Source organism: Lipophrys pholis (assembly GCF_963383615.2).
Source record: "Lipophrys pholis genome assembly, chromosome: 17".
NCBI lineage: Eukaryota > Metazoa > Chordata > Actinopteri > Blenniiformes > Blenniidae > Lipophrys > Lipophrys pholis.
In genome coordinates this window covers 20,662,192-20,676,529 of record NC_137643.1, presented here as the reverse complement: position 1 = coordinate 20,676,529, position 14,338 = coordinate 20,662,192, and the positions used below count along the sequence as shown (strand labels likewise).

The 14,338-nt window shown below is 45.3% G+C and overlaps 1 protein-coding gene across 4 annotated transcripts; it reads left to right on the top strand.

The window, feature by feature from the left end:
* Nucleotides 1-1,410: 1,410 nt before the first annotated feature.
* parp10 (poly(ADP-ribose) polymerase family member 10) lies at nt 1,411-12,790 on the top strand. Of its 4 annotated transcripts, none has more exons than XM_080485214.1 (11): nt 1,411-1,657; nt 3,389-3,564; nt 3,653-3,895; nt 4,742-4,972; nt 5,051-5,982; nt 7,224-7,436; nt 8,276-8,393; nt 8,473-9,474; nt 9,982-10,112; nt 10,214-10,388; nt 11,275-12,790. In XM_080485214.1, exons 2-11 carry the CDS (start codon nt 3,390-3,392, stop codon nt 11,571-11,573), a joined length of 3,519 nt encoding a protein of 1,172 aa, XP_080341340.1. In that variant the 5' UTR covers nt 1,411-1,657; nt 3,389; the 3' UTR covers nt 11,574-12,790. The 4 variants fall into 4 exon arrangements, with proteins under 4 accessions (XP_080341340.1, XP_080341337.1, XP_080341338.1 ...); XM_080485211.1 differs by having other exon boundaries at nt 9,979-10,112; XM_080485212.1 differs by having other exon boundaries at nt 1,414-1,469; nt 9,979-10,112.
* Nucleotides 12,791-14,338: the final 1,548 nt, after the last annotated feature.

Here is a 14,338-nt window from a genome sequence, read left to right as displayed (position 1 = left end):
GCTCATTTTCTCTAGTATTTAAAATAAAAACAAAACAATACCCACATCCATTCCTACTAACCAGTGGCCATATATTCTATAGAGTGTGAGACGGAATCAGATTCTTCCCACAGCGTTTTATCTTCATGTCACATTAAAATTTTAAACTGCTCAGCCTGGCCTGCTGATTATCTATGCATGAGCTTGTAATAATGATATGGAAAGTTAATGAGATTTAAAGCGCACTGAACTGTATGGGGTCTGCTCAGATGTTGATGTATTCATGAGGCAGATGATGCCGAGACAGACCGGCTCAACAGGAGAGGAGAGGTCAGCTCTCCAACAACCGAGTGTTTGGTTCAAAACACCAGACGGGAGGAATTATGTTGCTTATACTCATATCTAAAATATATTATGAGAGGCACACACTACAGTGAAACAACTATCCCGGGTGAAGTCTTCAGGTAAAATCTCTTTTCGTTAGTTTACAGTTCTATGACTTTTACATATATGGCCATAGTGTTGATAGCTGTTGTACAGTAATTCAGTACTTTTGTTTGTGGAGTTGCTTTTATATACCTCCATATAAAGAATAATATTAATAGTTATTATGTTCATATTTAAAATACTATTATTCATTAATGATAAGGGAATACTTTGAAAATGTGATAACTGCAGCCAATAATGTAATGATACAAGAGTAGGACTGACTTTTTTTTTTAGTTTTTGTGCAGTTTGCTCATTTAAAATGTTCCAGAAACTTGATAGTCATCTTATCTAATCACTAAAGAAACATACTGTGCAGCTCTCTGTACACATTGAAAAACAATAAGCACAACGGTTTGTTAAAGAATGCAAACCAGTGTCCCTGATATATTATATTATATTATGTTAAATTCTATTCTATTCTATTATACTACACACACACACACACACACACACACACACACACACACACACACACACACACACACACACACACACACACACACACACACACACAATTATATTTACATAGTTGAAAGTACAACATGTTCAATAACAGACGCGCTGGAGGTGAGGAAGAAACTTGAAGAAGTACATAACGGCATAAAGGCAGGTATAATTTAATTTAAATTCAAATAAAAAGTTAACAAATCAAATGAAATCGTTCACATAAGGCTCTGGTTTTCACAGCTTGAGAGTTCGTGCGGTATTTAATTTAGTTGCGTCCAGGTGGGATTTTAACGTGAAGACAGTTTGGTTGAGGTTTCACTTTGCAAATTTACTGGTATGTAAATGGAATTTTTAACAAAATAAAGTTTACCTCCAGCTTATATCAAAATATATAATATTCCAGATAAAAACTGAAGCAGGTTTGCCACGTTGAGCTCGAGACACTGTTTCCCCTGGACGTCGTGATGACGCCACCTGACGTTGAGCGCGCAGCACAACACGGAAGTGCTGCTCCGCTCCAGCTCTGGTAGTGGCTAATGTTCAGAGGGTGACAGGTGAGTTGTTTTTAACTGAACTCCACCTTTAGACACCCACTTTGACACCCCGTCAAAGTCTGAAACACGGTATAAACACAGCATGTCGCTGTAGCTTCAGGTGCCAGCTCTCAATCTGACGCTTTTTAGCTCTACTTTCACTTTCTGGTGGGAAGGAGGACGGCGCGCGCCCCCCGCGCTAACTTCAGGTAAATAAAACCACAAGCCTCTCTGATCAGTTTAACTCTTCTTTAACTCACTCATATCCTCTATGCCGGCTTATTAAACCTGCTCCTGCAGTGTGGAAGGTTCCAGGGTGTCCGTGGACACTGGAGATAGTTGTTTGTAGGCCACAGACACTGTTGTTGTGTGCGTGAACGCACCATCCTTAAGTTAAACTACAAACGTCTGGCAGACACCGCAGGCTTTCCAATTGCACGGCTAATTTCTCGCTTTAAATGTTGTCAGAAACACAGTTCCCAGAACTGTTTCAATAATAATAATAGAGAAAGCTTGTGTCCGGTCCGTGATGTTTGGTCCAGTTTTAACTGCAGGAGCGGACAGCCCCAAGTGAGGCGTTCAGGTGCATCACGTGAACTCCGATCCGTGCTCCTTGCTACGGGGCTCGCTACTCCAAACAATATTAATATATGACTGATACGTTCATGAGCGAGCTGGGACGTGTGTTTGCGCAGCGCACAGCCCCGTCGCTGACTTGTAGCGTAATGCAGAAATAAACAGAGACAAACCTGACCATTCACACAAAAGTTGGCAGACATACAACAGAAGAGACTTCGTCCCCGACGATTCTGACAGAAGTAGCTCAGCGAAGGAAAGACGTCATTTGTTCGCTCAGACCCTCGACTGTCTGAACTTTCTTCCGCTTTTTGTAGAGCATGGATTGCCCTTGAAACACGACACGTCCAATAGGTTTCTACGAAAAGCTTTGAAGAAGGATTGCCCCGCTAAACTCACAAACAGGTTTTGAAAACAATCTAATCTCAAAAATAAGAAAATGTAACTCTTGAAGTTGGTTAAAGAGTTCTAAAGCTTTGGAGAACAGATAAAACATGTCATAAAACTGGCCAGTTTACATGTATTAAATCAGGGGGACCAAACACATTTTAATGAAACCTTTTGGTGCAAAATACAGTGAAATATCCAAAAACCTTCTCTTACAGCTGTTGGTTTATGCATGTTTTTGCACCCTGACAGCGTGGCTTTGAGGCTAGTTTGATAGCAATGAGGACGCTATCTTTCATAACAGCCTCACTGATATCTCAGCTCTGGTCTCAATCTTGCATTGTCTTGTACTCTTAAGGAATTACTTTTTAATGTACTCCTTTCCCATATCTGAGACACAGCTCCCACGCCACTCTCAAACAGGAAACCTCATGTGATTACCATCTATGGGGACAAAGGACAGTTTAATATCACGTCCAGTGTTTAATGATTCTTCTGCAGCACTGTCTAAATTATGGTTGTTAGAGGGTTTTTTTTTTTATACTATTTATTTAATCAACATTGTTTATCTGCTGAGATATGATTTATAACTTAATGGCATTTTTCCTGATAGGTGTTTGTCCTTTGAGGATGCACTTATTTGCACAGACGTTAAAACAATTCAATTTTTACTTTTTAATTTAAATAATTGGACTGGCACTTAACTTCAACATAAAACATAGAAGCTAAAGAGCTGCACCAAAGAAAAGTTTGTGGATTAATGCATTATGACATTACAGTTTCCCCCCAAAGAGTATGATTTAATCTAACACCCAGCCAATAATCTTAATATATTATTATATTATTAGCTCAACTAATTATATTATTGGTTTAATTACATTTAAAATGGCCAAAATTATGATTATTGGGATTATTATTGGTTGTTACAAGGGGTTTGAGAGGTTTCTGTTCTTGAACGGTGTGAAATCTGTTTGCAGGATGTCCGCCGATAGCCTGGAGGAGAAGACGGTGGAGGTGCATGCGCCGTCGGGGGAGCTGGACGAGGAGCTGCTGCTGCTCTACTTTGAGAACAACCGTCGCTCCGGTGGAGGTCCGATTGTCTCTGTAGAGAAGAGCGGTGGCCGCGCGGTGCTGGTGTTCGAGGAGGCAGAAGGCAAGCTCAAGAACTAGAAGATGCGAGCGTGAGTTTGTAAGTTTAAAGTCTAATTCTTGTGCTTCTTGCGCTGTGATCGCTCCGACAGCCGCGGCCCGAGTGTTGTCCAAAGGCCACCACGTCGTGCACAACGTGGAGTTCCTCGTGCGCAGGCCTGCCGCCAAGGACCCTCGCCGGCTGCTGCTGCGGGGCGTCAACCCCAGCACCAGCAACGAGATGATCGAGCTCTACGTGGAGAACATGATTGGGCTCGACACGCAGGACTACCGGCTGCTGCCTGCACCGGGGAGGGACCTCATCCTCATCCACCTCAGCCACACCTTCACAAAAGGTCCGCCATCTATGTTTGTTAGGTTTCCACAGATGCTGGGACGTCCAGTAATCAAGCTAATGATTCCGGGTCACTGAGAGGGAAGCAGCTGAGGGTGAAATTTACTGGACGATTAAAACTGAGTGTTTATGCTTATTATGGCGACGTGACAAACAGACATAGTGAGCGTGTGTGACGATCTGGTATTTGAGTGGAGCAAATGCATGCAGGAACGCGGCCTGCTGCACGCGAAAGGGGAAAAAGTGTCTCGGCTCTTAATTTCAGTGACAGATGGGAGGATAAATGAGGCATATCTGCTCTATATGGAGAGAAAATAAGTTGTTTTTTCCCCGACGGAGTTTCTGCTCAGTGACGATGTTCTAGGGAAAACTAGGGCGGGTGTCTTTATTTCACTGATGGAGGAGTGGAGACTATAAGGCCCCGTTAACGTGACAACATTTCAAGTGAAAACGTGAAATTTTTGCATTTTCCTTTTGCGTTGACTCAGCAACATTTTGAAAACGATGCAGGGAAACGACAGAAACGCTGAAAACGATGTCGTTCGCTTGCCAGACTAGGAGTTGGTGCTGTTGTTTGTTTTTGTAATGAATTGACTGAAGCACATGAGCGGTAGCAGAGCCAGAGAGTTTTCACAAAGTTGTGTTTTCAATGACTCCGAGCACCGTCGCCATGTAAACGCACCGAAACACAATGAAAAGTTTCCGTTTGATTCAAAACAAGGCCTCGGTCTCCAGTTAAATCCATCCACCGTCGCTGCAACGGGCAACTCCTGAAACGTGTTTCCAAGACAAACTGTAACGTAGCATTGTCTCCATTGTCACTTCAGAGTTGTTCTCTCTTTCACAGACTTCCAGAAAGTGAGCACCAGCATCTCACGGCGAGCCCTCGACGGCGCGCACGTCTCTCTGGAACAGATGGAGCAGACCGACTCCATCCTGGTGGAGAACCTGCATCCCGGAGCCGCTCTGGACCTGCTGGCTCTGTACTTCGAGAGCAACCGAGGCGGCGGCCAAGAAGTGAAGGGGGTCGTCATGTTGTCGGAGGCTACGGCCAAGGTGTCCTTCGCCAACTACGAATGTAAGCTTAACCCTTTGAATCCTTGTCGCTGCCTCGTGGTTGTGTCACTGACGCCTGTGTGTGCATGTGTTGGAGCAGCTGTGGATGCTGTGCTGGAGCTGCCACACAAACTGGACGGCGCCAACCTGGTGGTCAAGCCATACTTCGATTTCCTTCAAGCCGCCGAGCCTCGCCATGAAAGCGGGAGCCAGGATTCCTCTGGGAATGACGTCCAGATGCAGACGAGTCATCCGGTAGATGTCGAGGCAGAAGAGGAGGAGCCCATGCAGTACCAGACCGAGTCCACGGAGATCATAACGAGCCAGGTTGCCATCGCCGACCCGCTTAAGCGAGCTTTGTTCCGGTGCAGCACCTTTCAGACGGATCTGCAGAAGGCGAACCCCAACGCCATCGTCCAGATGAAGGACGACGGCGTGCACATTACAGGAAGCAACCCAATACGAGTGGAGCAGCTCAAACAAAAAGTCTCGGATTTTATTGGCAGCATGGCTGAGACAAAGGTCACCCTCCAGCCGGGCGTGGCTCAGTTCCTCGCAAAGAAAGACGTACAAGAGCGGCTTGTGGAAGCCATGAGACGGAGAGGCTGCTCAGCCCTGTACTCTGTGACGGACTCCGACGTGGTGGTAGTGTCCCTTTCCCGGGACGAAGCCGAGCAGACTTGCGGCTTCCTGAAATCCCAGGCGTGCCACTTCAGCATGCCCCTGGACTCGGAGCAGGGGTGCATGCTGGGCTGCAGAGAGTGGTCGGCGTTCCTGGAAGGCCTGAGCCTCTGCTCCGTGACGGTCTCGGACCGAGGGGGGGGTCTCGACGGCTGGACTCTGGAGGGAATGGAGGAGGAGAAGCAGTCCGCGATCCTCCAGTTCCTCACCACGCCCGTGGAGAGGGAGACGGTCATCCCGATGGAGCTGGGCATGCTGAAGTACATCCAGATCCACTGCCACCAGCTGCTGGCCGACATGAACCAGGTGTCCATCCTGCCCCTGGAGGCCGGCGACGTCTGTGGACTGAAGGTGAGAGGCCCATCGGCGTTCAGCTGCAACTGCATCTCAAGAGTCATTGAATTGTCTTTATTTTCTGTTTTTTAATAGATTAAGGAACGTTTCAAGCATTTTTTTCCTTCACATTTTCACGGGTATAAGAACAACCTATGTGCAAATATTTAATAATTATTAATATTTAGAGATGTATTTTTTTACGGCAGAGCTGCTGTAAGCATCACTAAGACACTTGTGTCAATAGTTTAGTGTTTTCCATGGAAAGTGTAAGAAAAAATACATATATATTTGAATTTTCCCAGATTGGGTTTCGATTCCTCAGAAAGAGTTTATGGATTGATCGACTGGGTGTTTGCCAGCCATGCAAGTACAGGAAACCTTAACTTGACTTCCTGTTTGAGCTGCTTCTTCTCCGGTTGGAGTAACATTTATGTTACGTATGCATCGTATAGATTCTTCTCTGTACTCCTAATATATATCCACCTTTATATTTTCTCTCATTTAAGAATCAACCATTTTTTCACGTGCCAAATCTCAAGCATGTTGCAAGAACGTCTTTAATACGGCAAAAACAAATAGAAGTGTAGCAGGAAATGACACGTCCATCAACACCTTTGTAGATTCCAGAGGAGCTAAAGAACTGAACCACTTCCACATTCGCATGCCAAACATTTCCCCCCCGTACATAGATGCTATTGAAACATCGGCTCAAGTCTTTGATGTCATCATTTATTCACTGAAGGCAGTGATGACATGCTCATTGGCATTCATGTCGACTGAAGGAAGTCTTCTTTGTAAACCTCCAGTCATACTCAGGTTTATGGAATCCATTTGATCACGAAAAACAAGGATTTCTTCTCACATTTCAGTCGTTTGTAATTGGTTCGTTTTACCTTTTCGATCTTCTGATGTTCCTTTTCCAAGTTTTGTGAGAGACGTTTCCGCGACCAAATTCAAAATGAGCTCGCCGTACTTTCCAGACTATAAGGCGTCTCCCAAAGGATATGTCTTGAAGAAGAAAGACTTCCTGTTCCATTTCCAGATCTAACTGCACAGTCTATAATTCAGAGAGATTGTTCCGGAGCCTTCTGTGAATTGTTGTTTAACCTCCGATTAGCCTTCTTTGTCTCGTTCAATTGTAATTGGAGTTGCAACGAAGGCCGATCTGGGGGATTCCTGGCGACCGTTGCTGGACGGGCCGAGGAGCCACCCCCCTGTTCTCCTCCGTTGAGTGTCTTCTTATTGCACCTCCTCAGCTCCACGGCCAGGCGGTCGCCTGCCAGATGGCGGAGGAGGTGCTGCAGGGCGTGATCTCCTCCATCTGCACCAAGACCATCGCCGTCAGCGCGCCGGGCCTGACCCGCTACCTCAACCACAAGGACTGCCTGAGCATCCTGCACGAGATGGAGGCCAAGTTCCAGGTGTACATCAGCACGCAGCACGTTCCCTGGGACCATTTGCATTATGAGGTGAGGCAGCGAATGGAAGCCGAGCAGTTGTCGGTCTTCCTGATGGGTTGTCGTCCTCCAGGCGTTGTCCCGTATCGCCGGAGGCCGAGTTTACCAGCAGCTCTCGCCTTGAATCCTTCACGGCTTTCTTGATCGTCTTCTTGCACATTATGAAAAAAAAAAAAAAAAACATATCTGTGCTTCCAAAGTTCACCAGCGTCATCGGACTCATTCCAAATACTTCTTGCTTATACATCTTTAGCAACTTTACAGTTGCCCAGGTTCCAAATACTGATGAATGTGACAGCCCACCCGCTCCCGTTCTAGCTTATATATTGTTGCACTGCATTTTTAGGCACCTTATTTTATCCCAGGGATTTCTAAGTTACTTTATCTCCGGTACTTTTTGTTTGTTTTATCGTTGACCCTGCATCGAAATTTCAGTGCGTCTCTTATGTAATTGTCAGAATGACAGTAAAGTCTGTCTGTCGTTCTATCTATCATCAGACACTGTGAATCATGTTTTCCAGTTTCTTTTTTCTTCAGTTTACAGTCAGAAAGGTGATATTTCCACTCGGTTTTCTGAGGTATATTATTTAAACTGATGATCAACTTCTATTATTTATGTTAATACAGTGGCCAAATATTAAAAGAGGACATAGTATTGTTTATCGCTAACTTATTTAGTGATCGCAATTCAAAATGTTTTTGCCTGTTTAAATGGATCTTTTATTTTATTTTTTTTCAGTGAAGCATAAAACTCTACTTTCCAATAGGACAATAACAAAGTTAGGTTCTGATCATTGCTGAGACCTGGAAGTGGTTTTGTGCTAAAAGCAGCATTGCGATCATCCTTCCAGGATTTTGCGAACGGAGCGTGGAGAATGTTGCCCAAAAGCTTCCCCCGGGTTTCCGTGGACGATTCTGCGCTGAAATCAGATTCAGTCCAAAGCCCAACTGGTGGATCTTCAGCTCAAGGTAGACTCTTCTCTCTTTCTCATTATTTTCTTTCCTTTCTTGTTCCATTTTCAAACAGTTGCTTTTTTCCTCTCCACAGTCCTTTTAGACGATGCAAAGAAAGTCCTCGCTGCAGTGGACGAAAAGCGACGGGTGGAGGCGTCCCCGCTGGACCTGGATGACCTGGACGGCGTTGACCTGTACACCACAGACGAGCCGAGCAGCCTCACGGACGGAGGGACGGACGGTGAAGGGGCGGCAGGAGAAGCTCCGCGGCCCCTCGGTGAACAGAACAACGTGAATGGAGCGTCGCTCCCGCTTGACAATCTGGAAGAAGAAGCCCAACTGTCTTTAGCCATCCAGTACTCGTTGGAATCCAGCAACTGGTCCCCCGAGGACGACGAGCAGCAGCAGCTGCAGAAAGCCCTGGAGCTGTCCAAGACCATGGTCCAGGACGAGATATTTTGTGGCCGAGCTGAAAAGAACCCCCGGTTGGACCCAACCCACAAGGACATCCGCAAGATGTCCCTGCAGGAGGCCATCGACTCGGCCAACACCGTCCGCCTGGTGGCTTTCGCCGGCTATGACAGCGACCTCTCCAGGGTGGAAATCGCCTTCAATAAGAAGGTCAGCCAGAGGCAGGTAGACGAGAGGGTGGAGGACAGGAACATCAGGAAGATGTCCAAGTACCACTGGAACTGTCTGCAGGTAATCAAGAGGAAGCACGCGGTGGACATTCAGGTTCAGGGGACCATAATCACCGTTTCCGGGTTCAAGGACTTTGTGTCTGGAGCAATGTGGGACGTGAAGAAGCTGTTGAAGGAGCTGTCCAGTTTTGTGCCTGACCAGGAAGTCCTGAGAACAATCCAGTGGGTGTGGCACGACCCGGTCTCCACCGACACCCCGGCTTATTGTCCGGAGGCGACGGTGTACATCGAGAACGCCTGGAAGAAGAAGATGTGCGACGTCGACGTTCTGCTCGACAATGAGCTCCACATCATCAACTTTGAGAAGATGAAAGAACGCAACAAAGCCACGGGGAAATCCGTGAAAATCTCCAGGAAGTTGCTGAACGTGAAGGGCCTCGATGTGGAGGTACCAGGTAAGAAGAATTTTAGTGACATTCCCGTTTATGAAACCCCCAAAGATAACAACCCATCATGGATAGGTCCGAGCTGGTCTGTTCTCTTGGAGGCCCTGATTTGGATCCAGCAGATGAACGCATGATGAAGTTGTTCCCTTGACTTGGCCGTCCAGTAAAGGGAACACTTGAACCCACTCGATCGATTGCAGATGTGTTGGATAGTGGAGTTGGCGGCATCCACATTGTGATTCCTTTAACCTTCCCCACATTCCCCCTGGGCCTACGGTATTACCGTCACTCATTTAAAAATGACTTTGGTTCCACAGCTTTTCCCCATTCAAACATCATTCTGTCGTTATTCCAATATAAATCATCACGTTGTAAAACACACGGCATAGTATGTGGTTATGAAGAGATAAGCTGAAGCCCTCTCATCTTATATGCAAATGAACTGTTAGATATTTATGGACAACTACCTGCGTGCGCAATCATTTAAACCAAAACTGACTCCTTGGTTTCCAGAAGAAGACTACTCTCTGCTCTCCGACCTGCCCGAGGCCTGCAAGGTGGACGTGGAGTCGGACGAGTTTCAGGACGTGGTGAAGAACTTCTACCGCACCATCCACGAGTACCACAGCAAAATCCGAATCATCCAGGTGAGAAGAGGGGCGGAGCGCCACGCCTCCAGAACACAAGCCTCGGGCACCTTGTTTGCTGAGACTCCGCCCGGGTGTGTGTGTGTGTGTCTCGTCCTCAGGTGGAGAAGATCATGAACCGCCTGCTGTACAATCAGTACAAGCTGAAGAAGGCGAGCATATCGCAGCGCGCCACCTACCCAGAGATCGAGCGGACGCTTTACCACGGCACCAGTGAGAGCAGCGTGAAAGAAATCTGCATCCAAGGCTTCAACAGAAGCTTCTGTGGAAAGAACGGTACGTCGTTAAAGAAATACGCTGGAGGGAATGTATTAAAGTGCCTCTCACACCTTCCATTGGCTGTATATGTTGACATCTGGCGTCCCGAATTCACAAACACAAACACAAACAGGGTTAGAACTAGAAAAGATACACATGGCTTCATTTCATCGTTTCAAGGAGCAATTTTCAACTCAATCACAGTTAAATGTTTTACAAACAGACCGACTTTACTTGGGACAAAAAAATGATTTATCGAATTTATAGTAAAAAATTATTTTTGTTTTGCAAATTCTAGGGTTGTTTTTTTGGTTTGTTTTTTTTTCACCTCCTACAGTTTTTCAGCATTTTTGCCGTTCCGTTCTGCCGTTCCTTGTTGGTTGAAGCTGGAATGTATTGACTGACGGAGCCTCGTTTACTTTTTATTTTGGGATTGTTTATACGCATTTTAACTCCGAGGACAATCACAGCACTAAAGTTGCACTTTTGACGATATAGCTGATGGCTGCAGTCATTTTTAAATGCATTGAGGAAACAAATCGAGAATCTAAACTCCAATTTTTCTTTAAAAAAAAAAAAAAATCATAGTTTGTATTTTTTGGTCCAAATCGCTTCCTTTGCTCTTTTCCCATATCGGTTTTCATCCCGAATCACCCATAATGTTAAAATTATAGTCATTTTCACTCGTAATTGTTTATGTTTCTGTAAATATCAACATTTTCATGACATAACAAAGTTTGAAAGTTTAAATTTCAGGGTTATTATGGCACTATTTTACCGGTCTGGCCGAATCGAGATAAAATTGGACTGTTTGTGGCCCCGATAGTAAAGCGGATGTGTTTGACGCCCCCTGATCGATTCACCCGCCGGCTCTCGTGTCTTCTCTTGTGCTCTCCCCACGCAGCCACCCTCTACGGCCAGGGCGTTTACTTCGCCGTCAACTCGTCTCTGTCCGTGCAGGATAAGTACTCCCCCCCCAACGCCGACGGCTACAAGTACGTGTTCGTGTCCAAAGTCCTGACGGGGGACTACACCAAAGGCTGCCACTCCATGAAGACGGCGCCGCTGAGGGAGACGGGCGACATCCCGCTCCGATACGACAGCGTGACCGACGACATCACCAGCCCGTCCATGTTCATCATCTTCAACGACACGCAGGCCTTCCCCGAGTACGTCATCACGTGTCAGAAGATCCACCGCTGAGGGAGTTCCCCCCTTCGGACACTCACTACTGTTTACCGGAGAGCATGTCCGCCGTGGTTTAGCTTTCATTTCTTTTTGCCATCGTGCTCCAAACCTCTACAAGTTGATGCAGTGAGAGAACCTCTGGAACGTCTTCATAGATTGAATAAACCTCTTCCAGATCGTAGCGACGCCACCGGAGGTAGACTATAGACTCAATGATGCACTTTTCTCAGCGGGAGGCGACGTCGTCCCAAACGGAAAGACGCTCAGCCTGAAACCAACAATTTCCGCTGAAAATGGAACGTTGTCATTGCGTCTTTTTTTTTTTTTTTGAGGCGTCTCATTTCCATGACAAACGTGAAACGTTGTCTTACTCGTTTAGTTTTTTTTCTTTTGCAGACTGCATTTGTTCCTCCAGCTCAGAAAGCGACGGCTCTCATTTCGATTTGTTTTGATCATCGAATGCTTCTGAAAAGAGAATTTAAGGACAAATGTTCACGTCTCTGAAACCTTTTTTTTTTTTCCCCCTCTCATACTTATAATCAGTTTCAAATACTTGGAAATTTATTTAGACTTTTTGGCTGTTTGGGTTCATGATTTCTTATTTTTTAATTAAAAAGTCGGTCTTTTGTTCAGTCAAGTCAAACGAGTCCCGTGATAGAAAGATGTCCGTCTTTCCACTGAACTGGTTTATTGTAAATGTGAAGTCAAGCACATCCAACTACTGAAATGTGCCTTTTAATTTTTATTTTTTTTTAACAGAAGCCACTTAATCATGCTTCACATACTGTTCACCAAACGTGTGCAAGGTTTTAAGTGTTTTTGTTTACTTTGATGAAAAGAATTTCTGGACGTGCCAGTTGAATTTCTCTGCCGGATTTGTTTTGGTTTTTTTTTTTTCAAACCATGATCTGTGGGTTTTGTTTGACTGTCGTTATTGTCGCAGTCTGTTTATGCTTTTCTTATTGATGTTTAGCATTTTGGTTTGATTAAAAACAATTCTTCAAACAAAGCTTGTCTGCTTTAATTTTATCTGAGATTACAGTCTTAACTTTTCAGCAAATAACAGAGTTTAAAACCGACTTCATGTGGGGAAAAAAATGCCGAACCGGAGTCTGCTGTGAAAATACAACATGTAATATTGTATGTAAACTGTTGAACTGACTTAACTGGTGAGACTTTGTCCAATTTTATTACAGGCATTTTGTGAAATAAAACAATGGCGAATTGTCATCAAGTTGTTTTGTTCAGAGCTCTAATTTGAAAAACTATTTGGCAAATGGTTCAAAAGTAAACTTTGAATTACACATGCAGGTTTTTTTGGACTGTGGGATTTGAACCCATGACCAGCACTTTCTTCAAGTCCACAAACCAACCTGCAGGACTCTTTCACGTTTGTAACCCCAGCCCCAGGCAGCTAATAAACAGAGTGGGTGTAGTAGTACGCTGGGGCGGGGCCCGGATTCAATTAGAAACACCTTATTTTAACCAAATATTATTTATTACAAAATGAAAAAGAGCGAATAAATTGAAACAGAAAAACTAAACAATATGGATAAATTAAGCTGACTCCAATAAAAGCAGGAGAATCATATCAAATCATCGGCACCCATAAAGGAAACACGGTTTGTTCCACGCTGATCAAATATACCCACAGGCACCTAAGCCATGGTTAACCTCGATTTACTCACTCACACATCCACTCCTCCTTCAGGAGAGGGTGGTGGCCTTCACAGTAAGACAGTGCAGGAGTGAGTGACTCTCTGCCATACCAGTAAATAGCGGTGTGTGTTTTGTAGATCCGGAGAAGGCGTTCGACCGTGTCCCGTGGGACGTCCTGTGGGGGGTGCTCCGGGAGTATGGAGTCCGGAACCCTTTGTTAAGGGCTGTCCGGTCCCTGTACGCCCGGAGCACGAGTTTGGTTCGTGTTGCCGGCAGTAAGTCGGACCTGTTCCCAGTGCACGTCGGTGGAGAGCCCTTGTCCCAAGTGGAGACACCGGGAGAGCTGGAGGAAGTGTCTGGAGCGAGGGAGGTCTGGGCATCCCTGCTTGGACTGCTGCCTCCGCGACCCGGCCCCAGATACGCGGTGGACAATAAATGGATGGGATCAAATGTTTGGGCACCCCGGGTCAAAATGTGTATAAATGTGAATAATGAAGCCAATAGAAGCTGAAAATATCTCCAAAAGGCATCAAATTCCAGATTAGACATTTCCAGAACGTGAAAAAAAAAAACTTGTGCAAAAGTCTTGGTACCCTATATAGTTAATACTTTGGAGCAGCCCCTTTGGAAAGCTGAGACCTGAATTAACATGACAGGGTCATGGCTTGTTCTCAATCATCATTAGGGAAGACCAGATGATGCAAATTTCAAAGGTTTTTAAATACTCACACTCATCTGACCTCGGTCCTCAATAGGCGGCGCGCGGGAGCCACCTGTCTGGCCCGTGGCGGCCCATTGGCTGCACATCAACGTGAAATAAAGTGCGATTTGTCGGTAAAAAAAATGCGCTGCTCTATCTTTTTAATCCTCATCCCACACCGTAGTCGAAGCCAGAGTCCAAGTGTGTCTGACCATATACATATACATATACATATACATATACATATACATATACATATACATATACATATACATATACATATATTGGAGCCTTACTGGACAAAAAGTCAGTATGAGAGCAATTTATGTCTGCAAATGACAGGAGGAAAAAACATTTAGTCTCTTTGGCTCAGGCCAGAGTTTTTCAACCTTCTGTGTGTCGGTTCATGTTTGACACTGAA